The 25,485-nt window shown below is 43.5% G+C and overlaps 1 protein-coding gene across 1 annotated transcript; it reads left to right on the top strand.

Annotated features, from left to right (window-relative positions):
- The first annotated feature begins 1,943 nt into the window (after window positions 1-1,943).
- LOC126986371 (NAD(P) transhydrogenase, mitochondrial-like) lies at window positions 1,944-24,096 on the top strand. The gene is made up of 16 exons (XM_050842424.1): window positions 1,944-2,088; window positions 11,902-12,113; window positions 12,774-12,928; window positions 13,118-13,258; window positions 13,811-14,121; window positions 14,859-15,014; window positions 15,405-15,825; window positions 16,174-16,335; window positions 16,832-16,985; window positions 18,240-18,438; window positions 19,295-19,461; window positions 19,693-20,051; window positions 20,891-21,042; window positions 21,432-21,591; window positions 22,159-22,475; window positions 22,913-24,096. Exons 2-16 carry the CDS (start codon window positions 11,902-11,904, stop codon window positions 23,060-23,062), a joined length of 3,216 nt encoding a protein of 1,071 aa, XP_050698381.1. The 5' UTR covers window positions 1,944-2,088; the 3' UTR covers window positions 23,063-24,096.
- The last annotated feature ends 1,389 nt before the right edge of the window (window positions 24,097-25,485 follow it).

Genomic DNA, 25,485 nt, shown 5'->3' with positions numbered 1-25,485 from the left:
ATGAGAAAGAGAACAAGTGGTGGATATATAAGAATACTGGGAGAGAGAAATGGTGAGAGAGGAGAAGATAGAGGAATTATATTAGGCTGAAAGGCAGAGAACTTAACATATCTCACAGCAATATAATATGTCCCTCTAAGCCTCGTATCCTTACTCAGTACATATATAAGTGGGACTTTTTATTTTAGCTAAGACAGAAAAAGGAGTTAATGAGAGAACGAGTGGTGGATATAAGAATACTGGGAGAGAGAAATGGTGAGAGAGGAGAAGATAGAGGAATTATATTAAGCTGAAAGGCAGAGAAAGGGCAAGATTGGATATGATGAGGTATAACATGCAAAGAGATGATGTCGAGATTAACACACAAAAGGGCTAACACGAAAGCTGGACATCACTTCCATCACTGTAGTTATAAAAGTTTACAGCATAGATGACTTTCTTTTAAATCTCAGCGTCTTCTATGCAATTTCTCGCCAAGTTAGAAGCAACTCTATAATTATTCCAAGCACGTGTGTGTCTCGTGGTTGCCTGTGCCTTGTGTATTTATTTTGCGAAGTGGATTTTATTTGCTTGTTTGTTAGTCTTGGTCACGTAGGCCTATGTTGTCTTAGTCATGTATATGGGTAAATGAAGACCTCTCTCATCGTAAATACAAATAAGAAAACAATATTAATTAGACAAAGGCCTACAGAGAAAATATTGCTAAAACGAAAAAAAATGAAGACTTGTTATATACCCAAAGACCATGCACTTACAAGATCTTTAATAATAGGCAACCTCTGATGATAAATAAAAATAAAACAATGCTATATGGACAAATAAATACTCGTTATAGTGTTAATACAAGGAAAACAAGGCTGTATATAATCCTGATTCAAGGTTGATAAGCTGTCTAGGCCTATGGAGAGTGAAGTAGTGTTATTTAAGAGTGAGGGATAGGACATAACATTGAGGTATACGCATGTACCAGTGTTTAGAGGTGAATGTGCTGTGTGTGAGATAAGAACTACATGAGAGAGAACAGCTGTGGGGAGGGAGAAGAAAGATGCTGGTGATAATATGGGGAGGGTGGCAGAGGACAATTGGAAGGGAAATGGAAGAGGCTGATGATAAGGGATGATGAGGGGAGATGAAGAAGACATTATATATAGGAAAGTGGAAAAGAGAAGTGAAGTTGAACATATGTGAAAGAAAAAAATAAAAAGGTATCTGGGGTCACCAAGAGGATGTAACAGCTAGGGTGGAGGGAAGAATTAAAAGGTGGAGGGTATGGAGGGTCACTATTGAAGTTACATAATAAGAAAGTAGGCCTACTGTGAGGTGGAGGTGGAGGGAGAATAAAGTGAAAGAAAAAAGAGGTGGATTGGGTTGTGCATGAAGAAGAATAAGAGTTAGATAATGAGGGGTGGAAGTGGAGGAGGCATGGAGTGGGGGAGCAGAAGAGGTGGAGGAGGGGTACTGGTGGGAAGAGAGGGGTGGAGGGGAGAGGAGTGGGGAAGAGGAGGAGGAGAGGAGTGGAGGAAGGTGCGGTGGAGGGGAGAAGAGGAGGAGTAGTGATGGGTAGTGGGGTGGGGTGGAGGGGAGAGGAGGGGTAGTGATGGGTAGTGGGGTGGGGAGAAGAGGAGGGAAGTGGAGGGGGGGTTGAGATGGAGGGGAGAGGAGGAGTGGTAGTGATGGGTAGAGGGGTAGGGAGAAGGGGAGGGATTTTGATGGCAAGTGGGGTGGGGAGAAGAGGAGGGGAGAGGAGGAGGGAAGTGGAGGACGGTGGGGTGGTGGGGAGAGGAGGAGGGGAGAGGAGGAGTGGGGTGGGGTGGTGGGGAGAGGAGGAGAGGTCGTGATGGGTAGTGGGGTGGGTAGTAGAGGAGTGGTAGTGATGGGTAGTGGGGAGAGGAGTGAGGTGGAGGAGGGTGGGGTGGAGGGTGGGAGAGGAAAGAGGTGGAGGGGAGAAGAGGAGGGAGGTGGAGGGGGGTGGGGTGCGCGAACCAGGCCACTCGCTACGGCTGGGTCCGGCGAGGGTAGCACGTCGCCTCAACCCCTCCTCTTTTCCTCCTTATTTTCCCCGTCTTAAGGCCCCTACACGTCCCAGCGGTAAGTAACAAGCAAACTCAATACCTCTACTCGCATGTCCACCCAAAAATCTACATGAAAACCTTGTAATTATGCGAAAATGTGGATGAATGCATGTGGATCAACCGTTTGCCGTCTGCAGTGGCCGGCATTGTGGGTTCTCTCTTTCCCCTAATATCTCCCTCTTGCCTGGGTTCTGTAGGCCTACCCGGGGTCAGGGTTATCCCACAAGAACCAGGGATCGGTGCCAATGCTGGAAGGTCTTGGAAACATCATGAATCACTACTGGTTAATGAGAATGCATCAAATTTAGCTGTGGCCGGCATTGTGGGTTCTCTCTTTCCTCTAATATCTCCCTCTTGCCTGGGTTTTGGAGGCCTACCCGGGGTCAGGGTTATCCCACAAGAACCAGGGATCAGTGCCCATGCTGGAAGGTCTTGGAAACATCCTGAATCACTGCTGGTTAATGAGAATGCATCAAATTTAGCTATGGCCGGCTGTGGAGTCATTTGGTTTTCCCTGTTTTCCTTGTTCTATTTGGCTTATTTTACGGTTTTTTTCAGTGATTAGGATGTGGCGTTTGCTTGGACATGTTATGGATTAGTGTGTCTGCACGGGGGATTACGTGTAGAATTAATAAAGGATGTTTCTTAACCGCATTGAGCTATAATCTATACCAGCAGTGGGCCATTGATCTCCTTTCTCTGCTTCTTATCTTGAGACAAAAGATGGAGAAGTCTTTATAATTAGGAGTTATACGCTAAATTCAAGACGAGTTGGTTATCCACCGGTAACAACATGTAATTCTGAATGTTATGCTTTATTTTGAGGAATTTCTCAGTTGTGCATTTTAGAGGAAGCTTGTAAATGGGTGTTATGGATGAGTTATAAGCTTTACTAAGGGTGTAAGGCTTGTATATGGATGACAAATTAGTGGTCAGCTGTGCAAAATGAGGAAAACTTGTATATAGATGTAAATGTAATCGGTGACAAGTAATTTAAATTCTCAGTTGTATTAAGTTGGGAAATCTTTTGAATGTGTGTTATGGATGAGTTATAAGCTTTACTAAGGGGATATAGCTTGTATATGGATGACAAATTAGTGGTCAGCTGTGCAAAATGAGGAAAACTTGTATATAGATGTAAATGTAATTGGTGACAAGTAAATTCTCGGTTGTACTAAGTTGGGAAATCTTTTGAATGTGTGTTATGGATGAGTTATAAGCTTTACTAAGGGGATATAGCTTGTATATGGATGACAAATAAGAGGTCAGCTGTGCAAAATGAGGAAAACTTGTATATAGATGTAAATGTAATCGGTGACAAGTAAATTCTCCGTTGTACTAAGTTGGGAAATCTTTTGAATGGGTGTTATGGATGAGTTATAAGCTTTAATAAGGGGATATAGCTTGTATGTGGATGACAAATAAGAGGTCAACTGTGCAAAATGGGGAAAAACTTGTAGATGGATGTAATGGGTGACAAGTAAATTATCAGCTGTGCATAGTAGGTAAATCTTGAAAATGGGTGTTATGAGTGATTTCCAAGCTGTTCTAAGGGGAATAAGACTTGCATATGGGTGACAAGTAAATGGTCAGCTGCTCAAAATGGAGAACCTGTACATGGATTCAGTGGGGGACTCGGGTAAATTTTCACCTGCAGTTGGTAAGGTTAACTAGTAAATTAATGTGATAAGTGACTTGTAAGGGGACAAGACTTGTATATGGGTCACAGGTAAATATCAGCTGTTAAAAAGTAGGGGAAACTTGTATATGAAAGTAATGACTGACTCAAGTATATTCTGTGCTCTACAAATTTAATACATATGCCGTTTTTAATCTGGGGTAACACTTCATTTTCACACTAGCATTGATATATAAGAGAAACTATCATGTAATAATAACCACGAGAAGGTCAACCACACTAACAGGTCCAAACCGGTTGTGGGACTGCCCAGACTTGACCCCGCCCCCCCAGAACAAAAAATAAACGAAAATCAAACCGGTATATCTTACGGTCACTTGCCTGCTTGAATGTAAAGTTAAACCACAGGCGTGAGGTATTATAAGGTGACCGGTTGTTTGTTTGTATCAGTTTAGGCCTACCAGGTGGGGTTTTTTTTTCCTGTGAATTATAAATGTGAAAACAAAACCCGTGTAGTTATAGGATATTGTCACGGGGTTTAGCTGCTATGGACTTTTGTGGTCAGCTCAGTTAGTGTGGAGACGAACCGTTGAACTCGCGGTTATGTGGTTTGGTCTCCCTTTTTTTTCCCCACCTACGAGGAGTGACGGAATTTTCATACGGCAGTGATGGAATTCGTCCTTGACTTAAGATATTGTAGTAGTAGTAGTAGTAGTAGTAGTAATAGTAGTTTTTATAATGGTTGGGTTTATAGTAGTAGTGGTTGTTGTAGTAATAATCGTGGTAGTAGATATAGTTGCTGTAGCAGTAAAGGGAACATCTAAAACTATGTTAAGAGATGACTTATAGCCTCCTCCACCTGACTAATTAGCGGGGTTACAGCTGACCGCCACTAACATAAGCCTATTCAGTGAAACGTTTCAAGGTCATCCGCATATAAACACCAGTGAGTAAAAACGTTGGCATGAAATTATACGGTAGATCTACATATATTTTGATACATTACAGTGTTCTGAATTAAGTTTTAAGATATATCAATTCATTTTTTCTAACTTATGTAATTGCCTCAACATTCATCCTTACTCTACCTCAACAATATGGGGTATCAGTAGGTCACTATTTCGTAATATATGGTTATTACTCCATCTGGCAACACATAATTGGTCATTTAATCTATGCATTAGCACTGGAATATATAGGGGTCAATTCGTACTACTACTATTACAACTGTTATATGTGTTCTGGGAGGTAAATATTGACATGAAAGTGTGTTTATATTTATTTTGATACATTATCCGATTCTTTCTGTAACATCTCTCTCTCTCTCTCTCTCTCTTGGGTGGCAACTGAACTCTTTTGACCCCCAGGCCCCAGCGGACACACCAAAACAAAACATGGCAACTCAATTCATTTCCCTTCAGTAATTTTCCATGCCGTATTATATCCATTTTCTCCATCATTTTTCTCATACTATTCTCTTGGTGCATTCCCTTACTTTCTCCCACTGGCTCCTAGAACAAACGCAGGTGCCAGAGACATGCTAAAAACCCCGAGTAGTAGTTTTATAAATAGTGATCCCGTTGAGAATGCATCACTACAAGGCCGATGACGTCAAGGAGAGCAGCTGTGACGTCACGGTTAGCTCACCTGACCGGCCCCGCTGCCAGACGCCGGTTGGAGAGAGAGAGAGAGAGACCGGCCGGTTTCTCCCCCCATCCACCTCCTCCTCCACGTCTGTCCTTTCTGGCAGTGTAAAGTCTTGCTAAACTTCAACTGCTTCATCCCTGCATTCATTCCCCTCCTCCTTTTCGTGCAGTTGTTGTACCGCAATCGATCAACACAAGAAACACTTATTATTGTTATTATTATTATTATTATTATTATTATTATTATTATTATTATTATTATTATTATTACTACTACTACTACTACTAACTACTACTACTACTACTTCTACTATTGCCTGCACCATATATCTTGCGCACGACATCAGTAAGAACGTAAATCAGACTTCAGTAATAAAAATTCTTAGCCACCTCCCAGTCCATAGTTGACCAAAGCAATGTATGAAAGAAGAAAAACGAGTAGAATATCAAAACAGACAAGAGAGGTTAACGTAGCAACTAACAGCGAAAGGAAAATAATTATAAAAAAATAGTGTAAGAACTTGCCGGTTTGTTAGAGAGAGAGAGAGAGAGAGAGAGAGACTGCATTGAAGAGAGGTGATAAGGATACGAGAAAAAAAATGAAAGGGAATTTGGTGGCATTAGGAGGGGATTAGCAGGATAATGGAAGGCGACGAGAGAGAGAGAGAGAGAGAGAGAGAGAGAGAGAGAGTAGGCCTATAATGACATGAAGGACAAAGAGCGAGGAAAAGGAAGTAAGGAAAGATCAATATGAGATGGTAGTACATAAATTGTGTAGGCCAAGGACAATATAATACCAGGAAGAACAAATAGAGGAATTAAAGGCAAATGCACTTCCGACCATACAAATGCAAACTATTAAGATTCACCAGAGTGCACAACCGCATCCATCACACTTACACTCTCCACAATTCAGATTTAGAATCATTTCACACACACAAGTATCTTGGTATCCATCTCTCAACGAACTTGAAATTCAACACTCACATTGACCATATCAGTGCCACAGACAACAGAACACTGGGGTTCCTGAGGAGGAATTACATAACTGCACACCTGACATGAAACACAAAGCTTATGACACACTTGTGGGACCAACACTGGAATACTGCTCCAAGGTGTGGGATCCTTACACACACAGAAACATTGATAGGTTAGAACAGATCAACACCAAGGCGGATAGGTTCAAACAATTACACTCAAACACCTGGAATCACAACACGGATCAAACAACAGATAAACATGGACCCTCTTCACATACGCAGACAAGCACACAGACTTACACTTACGTACAAGATCACAAACACTCACATTGACATTGACCCACAAACATACCAACACAACGCAAACAGTAACTCGTAACACACACATCCATAAACACCAAACATATCACACTAACACTGACACATACAAGCACTCATACTTTCCACGCACCATACGTGACGGGAAAAGCCTCCCTCAACAGATTTTAGACTGCGGTACAATAGACTCATTCAAGAAACAAACACACTCACTTGTCACCACAACACACCAACACTAACAATTACACTTGATTCACTTCCTTCCCCTGCACACTCGGCAAACAAATTAATAGATCTAGGAAGAACAAAGAGAGGAAAAAGGAACAAACAAAAATGAGATATGTTAAGCAGTAGGCCTAGGAAGAACAAGAAGAGAAGGAAGTAAAGGAAGAACAGGAGATAGACAAAGAAGGAAGAACAACTAAAGAGGAAAAGCAGTAATACTAGAACAAGATTAGATAGACAAAGAAAAGAGTAGTAAGAAGAAAGGCAGGAAAAAGATACCCACAAATATTAAACAGTAGGCCTAGGAAGGAGATAAGGAAGTAAAGCAAGGTCAAAGGGAGATCGACCATTAACTAGACCTAGGACAATACCAGGAAGAAGGTGACAGAAAAAGACAGTTATATAAGAACGAAACAATATAGGAATACTAAATACAGGCACAGGAATAACAAGAAGAGGAAGAGGAGGCAAGAAATGACCAAAACAAGATAGGGCAAAAAAGTAGACATAAGAACAAAGATAGGAAGAGGAAGCAAAAGAAGAACAGAATGTGATAGTCTTTAAAGGTGGACATAAGAAGAACAAGAATAGGAAGAGGAAGGAAGAAAAGAACAAAATGAGACAGTCTATTAAAGTAGGCATAAGATGATAAAGAAGAATAAAAGGAAGTAAAGCAAAAGAAAAAAACAGAGATAGACAAATAACTATGCCTAGGACAGACTGGTAGAGAGAGAGAGAGAGAGAGAGAGAGTGTGTGTGTGTGTGTGTGTGTGTGTGTGTCATGTGATGGACTTACTGACCCCAACCCACTGCACATGATACCTTACCAAAGAAGGGAGGGAAGTAGCCTTGTTGGGGCCTGACTGGAATACATCACACGCTGCCCTGCCTCGTGATACCTTCCTAGGGTCACATAACACCTTGAAAACATGGCACTTAGAGACTCGATAAAACCCACGTACCGTCCTCCTCTGTTATTTCCTCCTTTTCATCTCCTTTTCGTATATTATTTTTTGTGTTTCTTTCCTCCTCCTTCTATTCTCATCCTCCTCTTGTCCTCTTTCTTATCCCTGTTTGTTATTATCTTGTTTTCATTTTCCATTTTTTGTCTCCTTCTTTCATTGTTCATGTCCTTATTCTGTTTATCCTTTCGTTTGTCATTTCTATGTTTCTGTACGTCCTTCACTGCCCTGTTATAGCATTATCTACACTCCACAAGCCTTGGTTCACAACACACACACACACACACACACACACACACACACACACACACACACACACAAGAACTGATCACACCTTTTAAAAGCTAAGTTGGATAAAAGTAGACTTGGTGACATGATAACCCTGAGACTTTATTTAAAATCCTGTATCAAACAACTTAGTACACACACACACACACACACACAGACAGACACATAAGTAATATCCACACCTTTTAAAAGCTAAGCAGGATAACAGTAGATTTGGTGACCTAACACTGAGACTTAACTTCAAATCCTGTACTAAACAACTTACTATTACACACACACACACACACACACACACACACATATTCATTCATGATTTTAAGGAGAAACATTGATGATTTTCAGGTAGAAACATTCATGATTTTAAGGAGAAACTCATGATTTTAAGGAGAAACATTCATGATTTTAAGGAAAAGTTGGATAAGAGCGGATATGGAGACGGGACAGCGCAACCGTAGCTCTTTTCCCGTATATCACAACTAGGTAAATACAACTAGGCAACTAGGTAAATACACACACACACACACACACACACACACACCATAGTAAAGATTATTAACATTTACTGTGTTATTAGAAGCAAGACTACAATACCAGACCATGAGATTTAAAGCAGTTGCCAGTTCAGGATGGAGTATGCTCTTAACACTGGACAAAGAAAAGTGGAGGATGTTGGGAAAGGCCTTTGTTATAGTAAAATAATAATAGGTGAAGATGCTATTGATGATGTTGAGACCAAACCACGAGAGAGGAAAATAATATGTGCCTAATTTTACTGGTACTAAACATAATTCATACGACAAACATCCACAGATCACTCCTCATTATCTTCGAAACAATTTCTCCATAGATTCAAGGCACAAAAAAGGTTAGAACAAGTCAGATATATCCAGTTTGACCAGCCAGACAAACATCACCAAGCCCCTATCAGCCCTTATCAGACATGTATTGGCTGATCACCATAACATCTCCCCCCTGTGTGTGTGGACGAACAGCCTTGACTGATAAAGAGTATAGGAACAAGACTAAGACAGAGATAGTGGTGTTTTTCTGTGCCAAAGTTGCTATGATAAGGGAAAGGAGAGGAGAGATGGTTAAGAAGATGGAAGAGGTGGTTCAGAGTCATATATTACTTGGTAGTGCAAAGGGATTAGATATTAAGGGTAAGAGTGTAACAGTGATTGTCTTATTTTGTGTTATGGCTGTTTTGTGAAGGAATAGGAGAAGAGGGATGTTTAACCCGTCCGCTGCGATTGGCACGGCTTTGACATTCACTGGTAGCCTGGTAACATATACTCCCAGGTCTTTCTCTGCCTCTGTGGTGGATAGTGGAGTGTTTCCCATGTGGTACTGGTCCTGTAGCTTGGTGAGGTCTTCTTGTGGGAAATCCGCAGTGAAGAGGTTAAGCAAAGAGGTAGTTCAGAATCTAATATTACTTGGTTGATTGCAAAGGATTTAAATATTTAGGGTAAGAGTGTAATAGGGATTGTTGTATGGTGCCTAAGCTGTAGTGATAAGGGAGAGGAGAGGTGGATAAAGGAAGAGGTGGTTCAGAATCTAGTAGTATTTGGATTATATACTGCAAAGGATTTAGATATTTAGGGTAAGAATGTAATAGGGATTATTTTGTATGGTGCCTAAGCTGTAGTGATAAGGGAGATGAAAGGTGGATCAGCAAAGAGGTGGTTCAGAATCTTATATTACTTAGTTTAGTGCAAAGGATTTAAATATTTAGGGTGAGAACGAACACACACACACACGTTGGATAAATGTAGATACGGAGACGGGACCACACGAGCATAAAGCCCAGGCCCTGTAAAACTATAACCAGGTAAATACACACACACACACACACACACACACACACACACACACACACATATACACACACTCACACACACACACGGTAATTGTCATGCGAGACTGTCGTAAATCTGGGACACTCTCTCTGGACTCCCTCACTAGATTACAAATAAGCTTGGACTTGCCAGCGCACCATAAAAGCAGATATGGCATTAGTCCAGTGTTATGCTGTATTTTATCTCATTATAGAAAGTTGGAATTTATGTTTTGCTATGTCCATCTATCCATCAGTCTGGCAGCAAGAGGAGACCATGGGTGTTTTGTTGATTTGGCTTCCCTTTGTTATTTTTATCTTTCAATGTCTTAGCTGTCTGAAGAGGCTGTAATAGAGTCACGTCATCTTACAATTTTGAAAACACAGCAATGGAGACAGTAAAGACAGTACTATATAAATTTTGGCAAAAAAGAGAAAAGAAAAGAAAGGAAGAGGAGATGTAAAGAAAATTAGAAACTCAAAAGACCCAAACCGAGAAAGACAGACCACAGACCCAGAAGAAGCTACATCAGGGAGTGTCGTTACAAAGGCAAGACTCCCGACCGACAACTCAACTCAGCACCTCCCCATGACCCTGCCAGTAATACAGGTCCCTGGGTGTTGTGGTGACCTGATTCCCAAAAGTCTAGTGGGGATAAGTTTCTTCAGAGATGACTGACAATAATAGTCTCAGGTCTGCAGTTCACCATATCCACCAGCCCAGCCCAGTGAACAGTCCCTGGGCCAATGTCACTTATAAAAAAAAGCTACAAAGACAGGCTGTGAGGAGCGAGATAGGAGAGGAAACCCAAGAAGACTGAGATGGCTTACAAAGAAATTCTGTTGGATGAATAATATGAAGTTAAAGTCCTCTCCTGCCATGAAAGTTTTGAGTAGCATGGGTACTATACTTCAGCGCGTCATTCTTGTAGCTAGGAGGAGCATTTTCTTAATAATTTTGTGCACACAGCTAGGGAAGATGATTTTCAGTACAGTATATTGTTTCGTGTAGATTTCTAAAGCTTGGCATGTCCTGGCTGCATATTATAAAGGGAGGGTTTTCAAAGAGTGTCCTCCCATGTGTGTTACTTGGAAATTATCAGTGAGTGAGTGAGTGGTATCAGGGCACCTCTCCTCCCGAAATTGACCTATCTTTCGGCCACCTCTTTGGATTCTTTTTAGGAGCAGTGAGTAGCGGGCTTTTCTTTTTTATTAATGTTTGCTTTTTGTGTGCCCTTGAACTGTCTCCTTTGCTGTAAAAAAAAAAATTAAAAAAATGCTATAGACAAGAGTTTATGAAGCCTTCAGAGAGAGACCTTCATCTTAAGAATGCTGCTCCAGCTATCTGTACACAAGAGAACAATTAGTAAATGTTAACTTGCAGCCTAACACTGTTTTTCAATGCTATTCAGTTTCTCCATTACATGAACAAAATATAACTTCATATCAATTACTACCTTACTCCTTGATAGAAAAAGCCATTATTGTTGGTATATGAGAAGAGAATACCTTTCTTATTGTAACTTAGTATTTTTATTTAATTTCTTCCTCCCCAAGACTTATTATCTACTTGCATGTTGGTTGATACAGAAACTCTCATGACGTGACGACCACCCCTGGCAAATACTCCTTGATAGAAAAAGCCATTATTGTAGGTATATGAGAAGAGAATACCTTTCTTATTGTAACCTAGTATTTTTATTTAATTTCTTCTTCCCCAAGACATTATCTGCTTGCATGTTGGTTGATACAGAAACTCTCATCACCATAGCTCTTTGTTGACGTGACGACCACACCCCTGGCTAACACTGTAACTCTCCACCAGAACATAGTAATTCACCTCCACCATTGCCATAGCATCCTTGACACTCCCACAGACACCACCACCACTGTCACTAACTCTCAGCTGACCAACTCTCCTGTTCCTCCACCAGATGGCGTCGCTGCTGCGTTTCTCGGTGACGTGCCTCGACGTGGGGTCACTCGGGGCTGGGGCAGGGCGGAGTCACCTTCTGAGCTCGGTCCGCGGCCTCAGAACACGCCCACGCCTCCTGGATGCCGCCAAGCCCGCTGAGCCCATCCCCGGCATCCCGTACAAGAACATGACCATCGGCGTCCCCAAGGAGATCTGGCAGAATGAGAGGAGGTTAGATGGTAGTGGCCTGAAGCTTTTGGTTGTAGACGGTTTTGTGATTCTGTTCAGCCTTGTGTAGAGGGAGAGCGTCAAGACACCTCTCCTGAAATTGACCTCTTTCTGCCGTTTCATTCTTTTCCCTTTTACTGGAGCAGAACCCAATGGTCTTTTTTGTTGTTTTATTGTTGTTTTTTTCCCCTTCAGCTGCCTCCCTTACTGTAAAAAGTGGCCTTAACCCTGTAGCAACGGGGATTGTGTTTCTTAATGGTCCCTCTAAGCGAGAAAAATTAGAAAAAATCATCGCTCACGCAATCCATTTCATAATATATATCAAAGCATTTGTGATCAGTTTATGTATCATCTATTTTTGGGGGTTTAAATCATGGCACAAATTTGGCCTGTCACTGCTACATGGTAAAGCTACAAATTTGGCCCGTCACTGCTACCGGGTTAAGCTTTGGGTTGTAGAAGGTTTTGTTATTTTTCTTTATTTATTTTTAAGTAAAGGGATCAGCTCAAGGACATAAATAAAAACAAAAAAGCCTGCCAGCACTGCCCCTATAAAAGTTCAGTCTTGTATAGTGTCTCCTCTTTGCCTGCCTCATTTTTCTCCATAGCACACTCATTAACACACCTCCGCCCCATCACCTCACCACTGTGCACTGTTTCCAGGGTGGCCCTCGCCCCGGCCTCCGTGGCGGCGCTCTGCAAGAAGGGCTTCAGCGTCAACATTGAGGAGAACGCGGGTTTGGAGGCCAAGTACTACAACAGTGCCTTCGAGGAGGCCGGCGCCAAGATTGTGGACCGCAACTCCGCCTTCACTTCAGGTGGGTCGGGTTAATGCACCTCTCCCCTCACCCCCCCTCACCTGTGCCTGCATTGGGAGCACTCTTGTCATGTTGGAGTTTATTGTATATGCTTTTATTCTCTGCTTCACGGCTCATTTCATTTGCTTTATTTTATTCTCAATGACTCAAAGAAAAGAAATATTCAATGTAAGCCTATTCACTCCGCAGACATTGTGCTGAAGGTGCGGCAGCCTACCACAGAGGAGGTTGCACTCTTCAAGGATGGCGGCTCCCTCGTCTCCTTCATGTACCCCGCCCAGAACAAGGACCTGCTCAACCAGCTGGCGGCCAAGAACCTGACGGTGTTCGGTGAGTGGGTCTTGTCCTTCCTTAGATGCCCTCGGTGATGGTCTGATTCCCCCCCTCCCTCACACACACACACACACACACACACACACACACACACACCTTTTTTCATTAATCTCATTGGTTTGTTTATTAATTCTTTGCACATCCCATGGCATCAGTAGGCTATTATTATTATTATTATTATTATTATTATTATTATTATTATTATTATTATTATTATTATTTAGTCTGTCTTTAGCCTCATGCTCTTGCTTCATATTCATTCTCTGCCTCACCAAGTCTGTTTTAATGTCACTCTTTTTTTTCTCCACATTTTAGTCTATGGCACCAGTAGGCTTTCTTGGTAGGGCCTGATCATTGGCCCTATCCCATTACGGTGCAGGCAAGTGTTTTTATAGTGGAGCCACCTTGCTCGGCTCATGCTGTCCCCCAGAGCTCATTTTTTTATTCTCTAGAGTTAATCTGGAGTCTGAGTTGATAGGTGATCTTCATGACAGCATGTGGGTAGTCTTGGGCCACTCGGCACCTAACCTTCCCTCCCCCGACCGGCAGGGATGGACTGTATTCCCAGGATCAGCCGAGCGCAGGTGTTTGATGCCCTCAGTTCCATGGCCAACATCGCCGGCTACCGCGCGGTGGTCGAGGCGTCCAACCACTTTGGCCGCTTCTTCACCGGGCAGATCACAGCGGCCGGCAAGGTACCCCCGGCGAAGGTGCTGGTGATTGGCGGTGGTGTGGCCGGCCTCGCAGCTGTCGGCCAGGCCAAGAACATGGGTGCCATCGTGAGGGCCTTCGACACCAGGGCAGCCGTCAAGGAACAGGTCGAGTCCTTTGGGGCGGAGTTCCTGGAAGTGAATATCAAGGTGAGTCCACCCTCTTAGTCATCCAAACCCATGAGTCATTTATCACATTACCATCTCAGTGTTTTCACGTAATTGACTGATCTTTCGGCTGCCTCTTCGGATTCTTTTCAGGAGCAGCGAGTAGCGGGCTTTTTTTTACTGTTGTTTCCTTTTTTTGTGCCCTTGTGCTGTCTCCTTTGCTGTAAAAAAAAAAATGTTTATTGATGTTGAATATTTATGAGTGCCTGAAAATGTCAATAACTGTCAGCCAAAATTTCCGGGAAGTGAATGTGAAGGCGATTCCGTCTAGTTCATCATTGAAAGCCAGTTACTACACCACTGTCTCGATGTTTTAATGTTTACTGATGTTGGTAAATGTTTATGCGTGCCTGAAAATGTCTATAACTCTCACCCATATGTTCGGGGAGAGTCTGTCCACCTCATCATCTAAAGCACTTCTGTCTCAATGTTTTAATGTTGTTTGATGTTGGTAAATGTTTATGCGTGCCTGAAAATGTCTATAACTCTCACCCATGTGTTCGGGGAGAGTCTCTGCTTCATCATCTAAAGCACTTCTGTCTCAATGCATTAATGTTGGTAAATGTTTATGGCATACTGGGTGCAAGTCTGTCTATGTTCTCTTTGTCCAGATTGTTTTGCTTGGATTTCTGAGAAGATATATATTAATAGGGAATATTACTGCAATCTTCCTTGTCAGCAGGCTCTCACACCACCTTGTGTTTATCTCTATATATCAGGAGTCTGGCGAGGGCACGGGCGGGTACGCCAAGGAGATGTCCAAGGAGTTCTACGATGCTGAGATGGCGCTGTTTGCCAAGCAGGCGAAGGACGTGGACGTCATCATCAGCACGGCCCTCATCCCCGGCAAGAAGGCTCCCGTTCTCATCAAAAGAGTGAGGATATTTATGAAAATTCACCCATATTAGAAGTTCATGTGTGTAGCTAGTCCCTGCCTACACAAGGAAGGGGATTTTGTTGCTGTGCATATTCTGGTGTCCCCTGTATCCTAAGGGGAGACACCAGCAAGGACATGCAGCCATTTCAAAACACCCTTACCTCCCCACAGGAGCCTAACGTAGAGTTGCCATTAAGAAATCAAAGCTGGACCTTCTGGTCAAGGCAGGAACTGTACTGTTTTGCCCAATGCACCTGCAGGACTATTTCAAGTCCACATTAGTTAGACAATGAAATAAAGTGTTATTCTTTTACCTTGACAGTAGGCTTCTTTAAATAAGTGCTCTCCTCAACACCTGAGAAGTAACCTTCCCCGTGTCCCCCCACAGGAGCACATTGAGGCCATGAAGCCTGGCTCCGTGGTGGTGGACTTGGCTGCAGAGGCTGGCGGCAACATTGAGACCACCGTGCCCGGCGAGGTGAGCGTGTACAAGGACGTGACGCACGTTGGCTTGACGGACCTCCCCTCGCGCCTGCCCACCCAGGCTTCCTTCCTCTATGGCAACAACATCTCCAAGTTCCTCCTGTCCATTGGTGAGAAGGAACACTTCAACATCAACCTGGAGGACGAGGTGGTGCGCGGCTCCATCATCCTGCAGAATGGCCAGCTCATGTGGCCCCCCCCACCCCCACCTGAACCCTCCCCCGGCGCCGTGGCTGCCGCCCCAGCAGCAGCAGTAGTCAAGGAGCCTCCCCCGCCACCCAACTACTTCAACATCACATTGAAGGATGCCTCTACCTATGCTGCAGGTGAGAGGGAGTGGTCATCTTGTCCCTCCTAAAGCTGTAGACTGTTCTTGTGTTGGATGTGTGTTTCAGATTTTTTTTCGTCAGTCTGGCTTCCCTGTTGCCTACCATCTTTATTATGATAGTAACCCTGTTGATGTACAGTCACAGTGACTGGTTATCTTGTGACTTCTAACATTTCTTCTTTATTTATTTTTTTATTTTTTATTTCTTCTTTTTTTTTATTATGACTGAAGTCCACAAGTTAGGTTCATGCTCTTGAATTCTAATGGTTTACCTTTCTTTGCTCTATTGATTTATTTTTTCCGCTGTCTCTCTCCCTCTCTCTCACCTGGCCTTGTCCCCCGGCAGGTTTGGGCTCCCTGATGGCGCTGGGCATGGGCTCGCCAAACCCCGCCATGACACAGATGATGACCACCTTCTCCCTGGCCGGCATTGTCGGCTACCACACCGTCTGGTCCGTCACCCCGGCGCTCCACTCCCCCCTCATGTCCGTCACCAACGCCATCTCAGGTGGGTGGCGCTGTGGGACTGTTGGCCATGGAGGCTTGTGGTCCAGAGAGAAATGGTGATGTCATTCCTCCCTGCTTCACAGCCGGTAACAAGCACTAGGAAATGACTGGCCTGGTGCTGCTGTGGCTAGTGACTCACAACCAGAAGGTCCAATATTGGATTCCCTGTCCAGGTTCAAGGAGCTTAGGCTGTTTTTTCCAGTTCTGTAGTCCTTATACTCTAGGAGAAACTAAGTATATTTCCAAAGTTGAGCCTTATTGACGTCCCATGTGGAAAAATTACATCAGGTGACAAGCCTGGCTCCTGGCTGCCACACCTGCCACCTCAGGACAGTGTGTGGCCAGCAGCATTAAGTCCCTTCTCTTAGGTGGATAGAGCACATGAAGTTTAGTTACTGTATGTGCATTATAACAGCAGTAATTAGAAATAAAGTCGTTGTGGAGGTGCCTGGACCTGCAGGGTGTTGAGTAAAGGCTGGGTGGTGTGTTGTCCCCAGGCATCACTGCCGTGGGTGGCCTGCTGCTGATGGATGGCGGCTACTACCCCACCAACGCCATCCAGACGCTGGCGGCCACGGCGGCCTTCATCTCCTTCATCAACATCTTTGGTGGCTTCCTGGTCACACAGAGGATGCTGGACATGTTCAAGAGGTAAAAAGAGTCTTCCTCTGAGACAAAAGGAAGCTTTCTCCAGGAAGTTATTTATAAATATGATTTTATGAGGAGGTTGACAATGATTAAAAGTTCACACATGGCAGAGACAGACTATAATGAAACCAAATTGTTGAGTCCGTTTTGGCGTTCGCTCCCGCGGGTCTGTTTCTCCCCTCTGCTCTGCCACACAGTCCCAACCAGCGTTGCCAAATTATCGTACTCATCGGATTGTATTTTCGTAGTTTCTGACCGATAACTATAGCAAAAAAGCACAAAGAAACGTCAATAATTAAGAGTTTTAACGCTAACTTCAATTTTCGATCTTCATTTGTGTAGGAACGAGAGTTTGAGGCTTAAAAATGGATGAATACAATATGGTGAATACGAGAATCTGGCAACACTGGTCCCAACACCTATTTTTTCCTCTTATATGTTACCTATAGCTTACATATGAGAGGAAGAGACAGGTGTTGGGACTGTGTGGCAGAGCAGAGGGGAGAAAAGGACCTACGGGAGCCTATGCCAGACCGGCCTGGACATATTTGGAAGACTATAGTGCTGCATTCTGTTACTGATAGGATACATTGCAATTTTTCTATAGCATTTATATTTCCCCTAGTCCAAAAAATCTGCTTTACTTTCCCTTTCTTTCCTAGACAAGGACACACACACATGGTTATCTGGGCCAAAGTGCCGGATGCTTCATGAACACACACACACCTGGGCTGTGCTTATGTTGACCACAGCCTTGTAACATTTTTCCTGTCTCCCCTTAGACCAGGGCTGACAAACCATCGTACTCATCGCATTGCATCTTCGTAGTTTCTGACTGATGACTATAGCAAACAACAAACAAACAAACATCAATCCGGTAGCAGCGACGGGCCAATTTTGTGGCTTTACCATGTAGTAGCGACGGGCCAAATTTGTGCCATGATATAAGCCCCAAAAAATAGATGATACATAATCTGATCACAAATGCTTTGATATATATTATGAAATGGTTTGTGTGAGGGGTGATTTTTTCTCATTTTTCTCGCTTAGAGGGACCATTAAGAAACATGATCCCCGCTGCTACTGGGTTAATCGATAAAAGTTTTAACGCTAACTTTGATTTTCCATCGTTATTTGTGTAGGTATGAGTTTGAGGCTTAAAAATGATAAATACAATCTGGTGAGTTCAATAATCTGACACCATTGCCTTAGACCCACTGGCCCGCTGGTCTCAACGTGTTATCTGTCTCCCCCCAGGCCCACTGACCCCCCAGAGTACACCTACCTGTATGGCATCCCAGCAGCTGTCTTCCTTGGAGGCTACGCTGCCACGGCCGCCAGCGGTTACCCTGAGAGCCACCAGATGGCCTACCTCGCCGCCTCCCTGTGCTGCGTGGGTGCCCTCGGCGGCCTCTCCAACCAGGCCACCTGCAGGCTGGGCAACACCCTCGGCATTGTGAGGACACATTGTTGTTATTATTACTAATTATTATTATTATTATTATTATTATTATTATTATTATTATTATTATTATTATTATTATTATTATTATTATTATTATTGAGATTCATGGAGAGGAACAGTGCAACAATGGGAGAAGATGGACTGTAAATGAAGATGATGACTATTGAGATTCATGAAAGGGCCGGCATCAAGGGAAACTTAAAAATTGTTATGGACCCAAGAGTCTCAATGAGCAGAGATTGTTATGAAAAATAAGAGACAGTGAGAGTAAAGTAAGGATATGAAAAAAAAGGGGGAGCAGAAACAATGCCTAACGAGTTCACAGGTGAGTGTTGGCTTTTGCTTATATGTGGCAACGTTAATCATGCGTGGAATGAGTGGGTTTGCTCTTTCCCACATATATCAGTTTCACAGCTAAAATGCCATTCTGAGACTTTATCATTTTCTTTAATCTGTCCGCTGTGATTGGCACGGATTTGGCCTTCACTGGTAGCCTGGTAACATAATATACTCTCATGTCTTTTTCTGCCTCTGTGGTGAATAGTGGAGTGTTTCCCATGTGGTATTGGTATGCTGGATATCCCCTCCCAAGCTGCAGGACTTTACATTTTTCTTCAGTGAATTGTAGCAGCCACTGTTTGTTCCATTCCTGCAGCTTGGTGATGTCTTCTTGTAGGAAATCTGCAGTCATGGGGCTAATATTCTTTTGTTTCTTTTTTAGGAGCAGTGAGTAGCGGGCTTTTTTTTTATTATTGTTTTCTTTTTTTGTGTGCCCTTGAGCTGCCTCCTTTGTTGTAAAAAAAATAAATAAAAAATAAAAATGACTCCCCTTGTACTCTTTCCCCAGATCGGTGTGACTGGCGGCATTGCCTCCACCATCGGAGCGCTGACACCAAGCACCCCAGTACTGGCACAGATGGCCGCTGCTGCTGCCCTTGGAGGCACCATTGGCACCACCATTGCCAAGAAGATTGAGATCTCTGACCTGCCCCAGCTTGTTGCCGCCTTCCACAGGTGTGTGTCCGGTCTTCCTGCTCTCCAGAGGTGCTGAGGTGATAGTACTAAAGAAATAGAGCACCTCATGTTATCTCCTTTTACAGAGTTTCACACCAAACCATAACAAGACAACTAGGAAGCAAGTTCAAAGCATAACAAACTTTTCCACCCCAGTGTTCCCACTCCACCCTCTCACCACCTCCCACTCTCCCCACACACCACTCATTCTCCTCCATCCCCACTCTTCAGCCTGGTCGGAGCAGCTGCTGTGCTCACCTGCATCGCCACATACCTCCACGACTTCCCTAACTTTGCCACCGACCCTGCTGCCAATGCCATCAAGACGGCCCTCTTCCTCGGCACATACATTGGCGGCGTGACCTTCAGCGGCTCCTTGGTGGCCTACGGCAAGCTCCAGGGCATCCTTAACTCCTCCCCGCTGCTGCTGCCTGGCCGCCACGCTCTCAACGCCGGTCTCCTGGCTGCCAACGTTGGTGCCATGGGCTGGTACATGATGGACCCCACCCTCAACGTCGGCCTCTCCATGCTTGGCACCACCACTACACTCTCCGCTGTTATGGGCGTGACGCTGACCATGGCCATCGGAGGTTAGTGTCTCTCTGTTATATCACATGTTCTTTCTTTCTTTGTCTCGACTGGTTACTGTTTGGGGGTTTTGTCTTGAGGTTTAACCCGGTAGCAGCGGGGATCATGTTTCTTAATGGTCCCCCTAAGCAAGAAAAATGAGAAAAAATCATCACTCACACAAACCATTTCATAATATATATCAAAGCATTTGTGATCAGTTTATGCATCATCAATTTCTGGGGGTTTATATCATGGCACAAATTTGGCCCGTCGCTGCTACACGGTAAAGCCACAAATTTGGCCCGTCGCTGCTACACGGTAAAGCCACAAATTTGGCCCACCCACTAGACCACCACATAATATCTCTTGTTATGCTCTGTTGGTATGACTTGGCAGTGTTATTTCCATGATTATATTTACTTGCTAGTTTCAAGCTTTGAGTGTAGTTATTCCTTGGCAGTCACAGGTTCTTGGGGACAAAAAAAAGACCTCTTGCAATATGTTAGAAAAAGACCTCTTGCAATGTGTTAACAATGCTTCTGTAACATGAACGTGGAAATAACATTAATCACAGGTTCTTGGGGACAAAAAAAAGACCTCTTGCAATGTGTTTAAAAAAAGACCTCTTGCAATGTGTTAACAAAGCTTCTGTAACATGAACGTGGAAATAACATTAATCACAACGCTATCAATATCCTTTTCGGTCTTTGGGAATAGCTGATGTGAGAGGCGGGAGCGTATGAAAATACCGGCCTTACTCTGCCACCATTCCACCATCCCTTTTTCCCGTTCCATCACATCCCTTCATCTTGTATCTCCTCACTAAACAGCATCTTATTCCCCCATCCCTTTCCCTCAGGTGCTGACATGCCTGTGGTGATCACGGTGCTGAACAGCTACTCCGGCTGGGCTCTGTGTGCTGAGGGCTTCATGCTGAACAACAACCTCATGACCGTGGTGGGCGCCCTCATTGGGTCGTCTGGTGCCATCCTGTCCTACATCATGTGCAAGGTATGAATGCTCCTTGAACTAGTGCTGCTGTTGGTGCTTGTGATGATAGAACTCTCTAGGGGCCGCTTTTACAGTTCTTTTGTTTGTTTTGATAGTTACCAATGGCGACGATCGACGCTTTAAAATTTCCACTTAAAACTGGCCGATGGGGTAGTGGCGGCTGCGGGGTTAGCCTAGCCCCGCACCTCACCACACACTCACAACACCTCTCGCTACCTCTGCAGCCGCCACTACCCCATAGGCCAGTTTCACGTGGAAAACTATAGCGTCGATCACCGCCATTGGTAACGATCAAAACAAACAAAACGACTGTGAAAGCGACCCTGGGTGTTCAGCTTTCCTCACTCCCCATTTGTTATCATCATCGTTGTTCTCCGTCACCCCCTCAGGCCATGAACCGCTCACTCCCCAACGTCATCCTGGGAGGGTTCGGCACGTCGTCCACTGGCGGGGGCAAGCCCATGGAGATCACAGGCACCCACACCGAGACCAACGTGGAGCAGACCGTCGAGATGATGGTCAATGCCAAGAACATCATCATCGTGCCTGGTTAGTTAAGGGAGAGTTTATTTATTTATATTTATTTTTTATTTTACAAGGAACTAAAAACTAAATATAAAATGCCTGGTACGAATATGATGCTCCCATAAGGAATATAGTCATAACGTAAGGACACCTCTTCTCACGTAATGGACTGCTCTTTCAGCCACCTCTTCGGATTCTTTACAGGAGCAGCAAGTAGTGGGCTTTTTTTTATGGTTTCCTTTTTTTTTGTGCCCTTGTGCTGTCTCCTTTGCTGTAAAAACAAACACACAAACAAAAATAAAGTATCTAACAATGTAGAGAATATCATGGTTGTGCTGGGTTAGTTTGGGGGTCCGTTTTTTGTCATTGTGAAGATGGACTAAAACTAAGTATAAAAGGCCTGCTGTATAATGGTCCTATGAAGAAAATAGTCATAACAACACTAAGAATATCATAATTGTGCCTTTTTATTTATTACATCATTGCAAAGAAGATGAACTATAAACAGTACCTATATAAAATGCCTGCCACCATCACCACACCTAGCCTAACCTAACCTAACTTAACCTAACCTAACCTAATCTTTCCTAGGCTACGGTCTGTGTGTCGCCAAGGCCCAGTACCCCATTGCTGAGATGGTCGACATCCTCCGCAAGAAGAACAAGAACGTACGCTTCGGCATCCACCCCGTCGCCGGAAGGATGCCTGGGCAGCTCAACGTGCTCCTGGCTGAGGCTGGCGTGCCCTACGACGTGGTGCTGGAGATGGACGAGATCAACGACGACTTCCCGGAGACTGACCTTGTGCTTGTCATCGGCGCCAACGACACTGTGAACTCTGCTGCGGAGGACGACCCCAACTCCATCATTGCCGGCATGCCTGTCCTCAGGGTCTGGAAGTCTAACCAGGTGAGATACGGTGTAGGGAGGTGTTTGAATGGAGGGCGGGTGATGGGGAGATGGACAGGGGTGTAGATGTTTCTTTTTTAGGAGCAGCGAGTACCGGGCTTTTTTTTTTATTATTGTTTTCTTTTTTTGTGTGCCCTTGAGCTGCCTCCTTTGTTGCAAAAAAAAAAAAAAAAAAGTGTGTGTGTGTGTGTGTGTGTGTGTGTGTGTGTGTGTGTGGGTTCATGATTATCGCCACCTTTGCCTCTTCATCACAATCCCCATCCCAGTCACCACCATCACTTTTTCCTCCATTTCCATAATCATCCTTCCTCCCATCACCATTACTCAACATCTCTTACTTTTTCCTCCATTCCATATTTCCTTCACCTCCATTATTAGTTCCATTCCTATCTCCCTCTCATGCTCATCACCTTTTCCCGTCTTCTGTCCCCTCGCAGGTCATTGTGATGAAGCGCTCGCTGGGTGTTGGCTACGCTGCCGTCGACAACCCCATCTTCTTCAAGGAGAACACTAACATGCTGCTCGGGGATGCAAAGAAGACCTGTGACGCTCTGCTGACTAGGCTCAAGACTCACTACGAAGATTAAATATGGCCTCTTCTTTCTTATCCTAACCTGACTCCACTCCTACCCTCTTTTTTTGCCCTCCCTTATCCTCTTCCTTCCTCATCCTTCTATGTTTTCATTCTGTAGCACTGTATGACTTGTGTTGCATTGATGTTTTAAATGCTCGATCAGTAACTTTTTTCATTATTTTTTCTCCTGCTTCTCTTCCTGTCCTCTTTGTCTCTTCTGCCCTACCATTTTCTCTTCCTTCTATATCCTATTCTCTTGCACTTTATGACATTAGTGTTGCAATACTGTCCTTAGTTTTTATGCATCTTTTGGTTATTTGCTTCTGTCTTCCCTTCTTGGTATTTGTTGGTCCTCCTTTTCCCTCCTTTCTCCCTTTCTTGGCACTCCTTGGTCTCCCTCTCCCTCCTTGCAGTACCATTCCCCACCATCTCAGCTCCTGGTTATAAGAGGTCAGTATTCTTGTGCTGAGCCTGTTGCCGTCACGTTGTTATCCTTATTTGCTCATCACCGCGTATTATTATTGTTACGACTTTTACCCCATTTTCGTCAGGTGACACGCTATGCAACAGGTCTTACTTGATTAACTGTGTTGCGTCATTCGAGAATTATCGGAAGGTGAAGTAGTCGATTTATTTAGAGTATTTCAACTTTTCATTTTATTTTGAATCTCTAGATGCAGGGAACAATGTAATATATCCACCATTGCCCTTATAAGTTCCCCCTTGGCAGCCTGTAAGAAGTAGAAGCTGCCTTGTTCATGTATAAAGCCCCTGATCCTCCTCTATTCTCCTCCTCCTCTCTCCTCTACACCCTGTTGTAAAAAGAATACCGAAGCTGTATTTTTTCTGGCATTGTCCCTCAGGTTTCTGGGTTAATGCGTGTGGTGTTTCCGGGCCTAGAACACACTAGTAGCTAATTGGTCAATGGCAAAACTCCCCTTAGGCTCCTGTGTGAGTTTTTGGCGCGTGCGAACGTGAGAATGAACGTGAGAGGTTGATAAACAAAAAGTCTTATTTTAGTGTAAACAATTAAATATGGAAATACTATACAGGTGCTTCATTTATCCTTCCTCCTTAAATAATAGAATGAACGGAGAGGTTGATAAACAAAAAGTCTTATTTTAGTGTAAACAATTAAATATGGAAATACTTTACAGGTGCTTCATTTATCCTTCTTCCTTAGATAATAGAAGAATGGGTACCAGGTATTAATCGGGGGTTGTGTCCTGTCTCCTGGGATCTGTTACCTTCTCCTATAATTCCTTCCCCTTCTGTCTCTCTCCGGCGTATGACCACAGATGTTGCGCCGACTAAACAAAACTTTCCAACTTTAGATAATAGAATGAATGTGAGAGGTTGATGAAACACAAAGACGTCTTATTTTAGTGTAAGCAATGATATGAACATGAAAAAAAGTGATTTCATTTATTCTTCCCTTTTAAGTAATGGTGAGAATGAACATGAGAGGAGAAAACACACAAAGAAGTCTTATTTTAGTGTAATTGAAAACGGAAATACTTGAAAAAAAAGCTTGATTTATCCTACACTTTCATATAATGGTGAGAATTGAAAGTGTGCCGGTGATAGAATACAGAAGTTATTTTAGTGTAAAGAACAATTGGAGAAGAAAATACTTAAAAAAAAATAAACATTCATTAATCATACAGTTTTAAAAATGGTGATAATTGAATGTGAGAAAATTATAATACTCGGAGAAGTCTTATTTTGGTGTAAACAATTGGATATGGAAATACTTGAAGAAAAAGGTAATTACATTTAACCATCTATTATTTATCTATCACCTACATTTTTTGATTGATTGATAAGTTTATTGTTGATTTTTAATAGCGAAGGAGAAGGGAGGAGCATATGCCGTCCCCCCAGGCAGTAGGTACATAGGGCCTCTTTCACAGTCTATTTGTTTATTTTGATCGTTACCAATGGCTGTTATCGCCGCCATAGTATTTCCATGTAAAACTGGCCGATGGGGTAGTGGCGGCTGCGGGGTTAGCCTAGCCCCGCACCTTGGCACACACTCGCAACACCTCTCGATTCCTCTGCTGCCGCCACTACCCCATAGGCCAGTTTCACGTGGAAAATTATAATGTCGATCGCCACGATTGGTAACGATCAAAACTAACAAAGTGACTGTGAAAGCGTCCCATAGTGTCGATAGAATACAGTACAGGATATTATAAAACTATTGACACATATATGATGGAGTACATGAAGATTAAGATATACAAAGGCAGGGGGCAGGGACAAAGGACTGCAGACTACAATATAGGGGTAAAAACTAAGCCTTCTTTTAAATCATGCTATATAATGGGAGGAATATTCTTATTTCAGCAATAGTAGTATTAAAAACCCTCCCTTCCCTTCCCTTCCTTACCCTTCCCAAACCCTCCCCATACATAGGTTGCAATATAGGAGCAA

The sequence above is a fragment of the Eriocheir sinensis genome, chromosome 61 (assembly GCF_024679095.1).
Source record: "Eriocheir sinensis breed Jianghai 21 chromosome 61, ASM2467909v1, whole genome shotgun sequence".
Taxonomy (NCBI): Eukaryota; Metazoa; Arthropoda; class Malacostraca; order Decapoda; family Varunidae; genus Eriocheir; species Eriocheir sinensis.
Note: the sequence above shows the minus strand (reverse complement) of the source record. Positions and strands in the feature narration are given on the sequence as shown.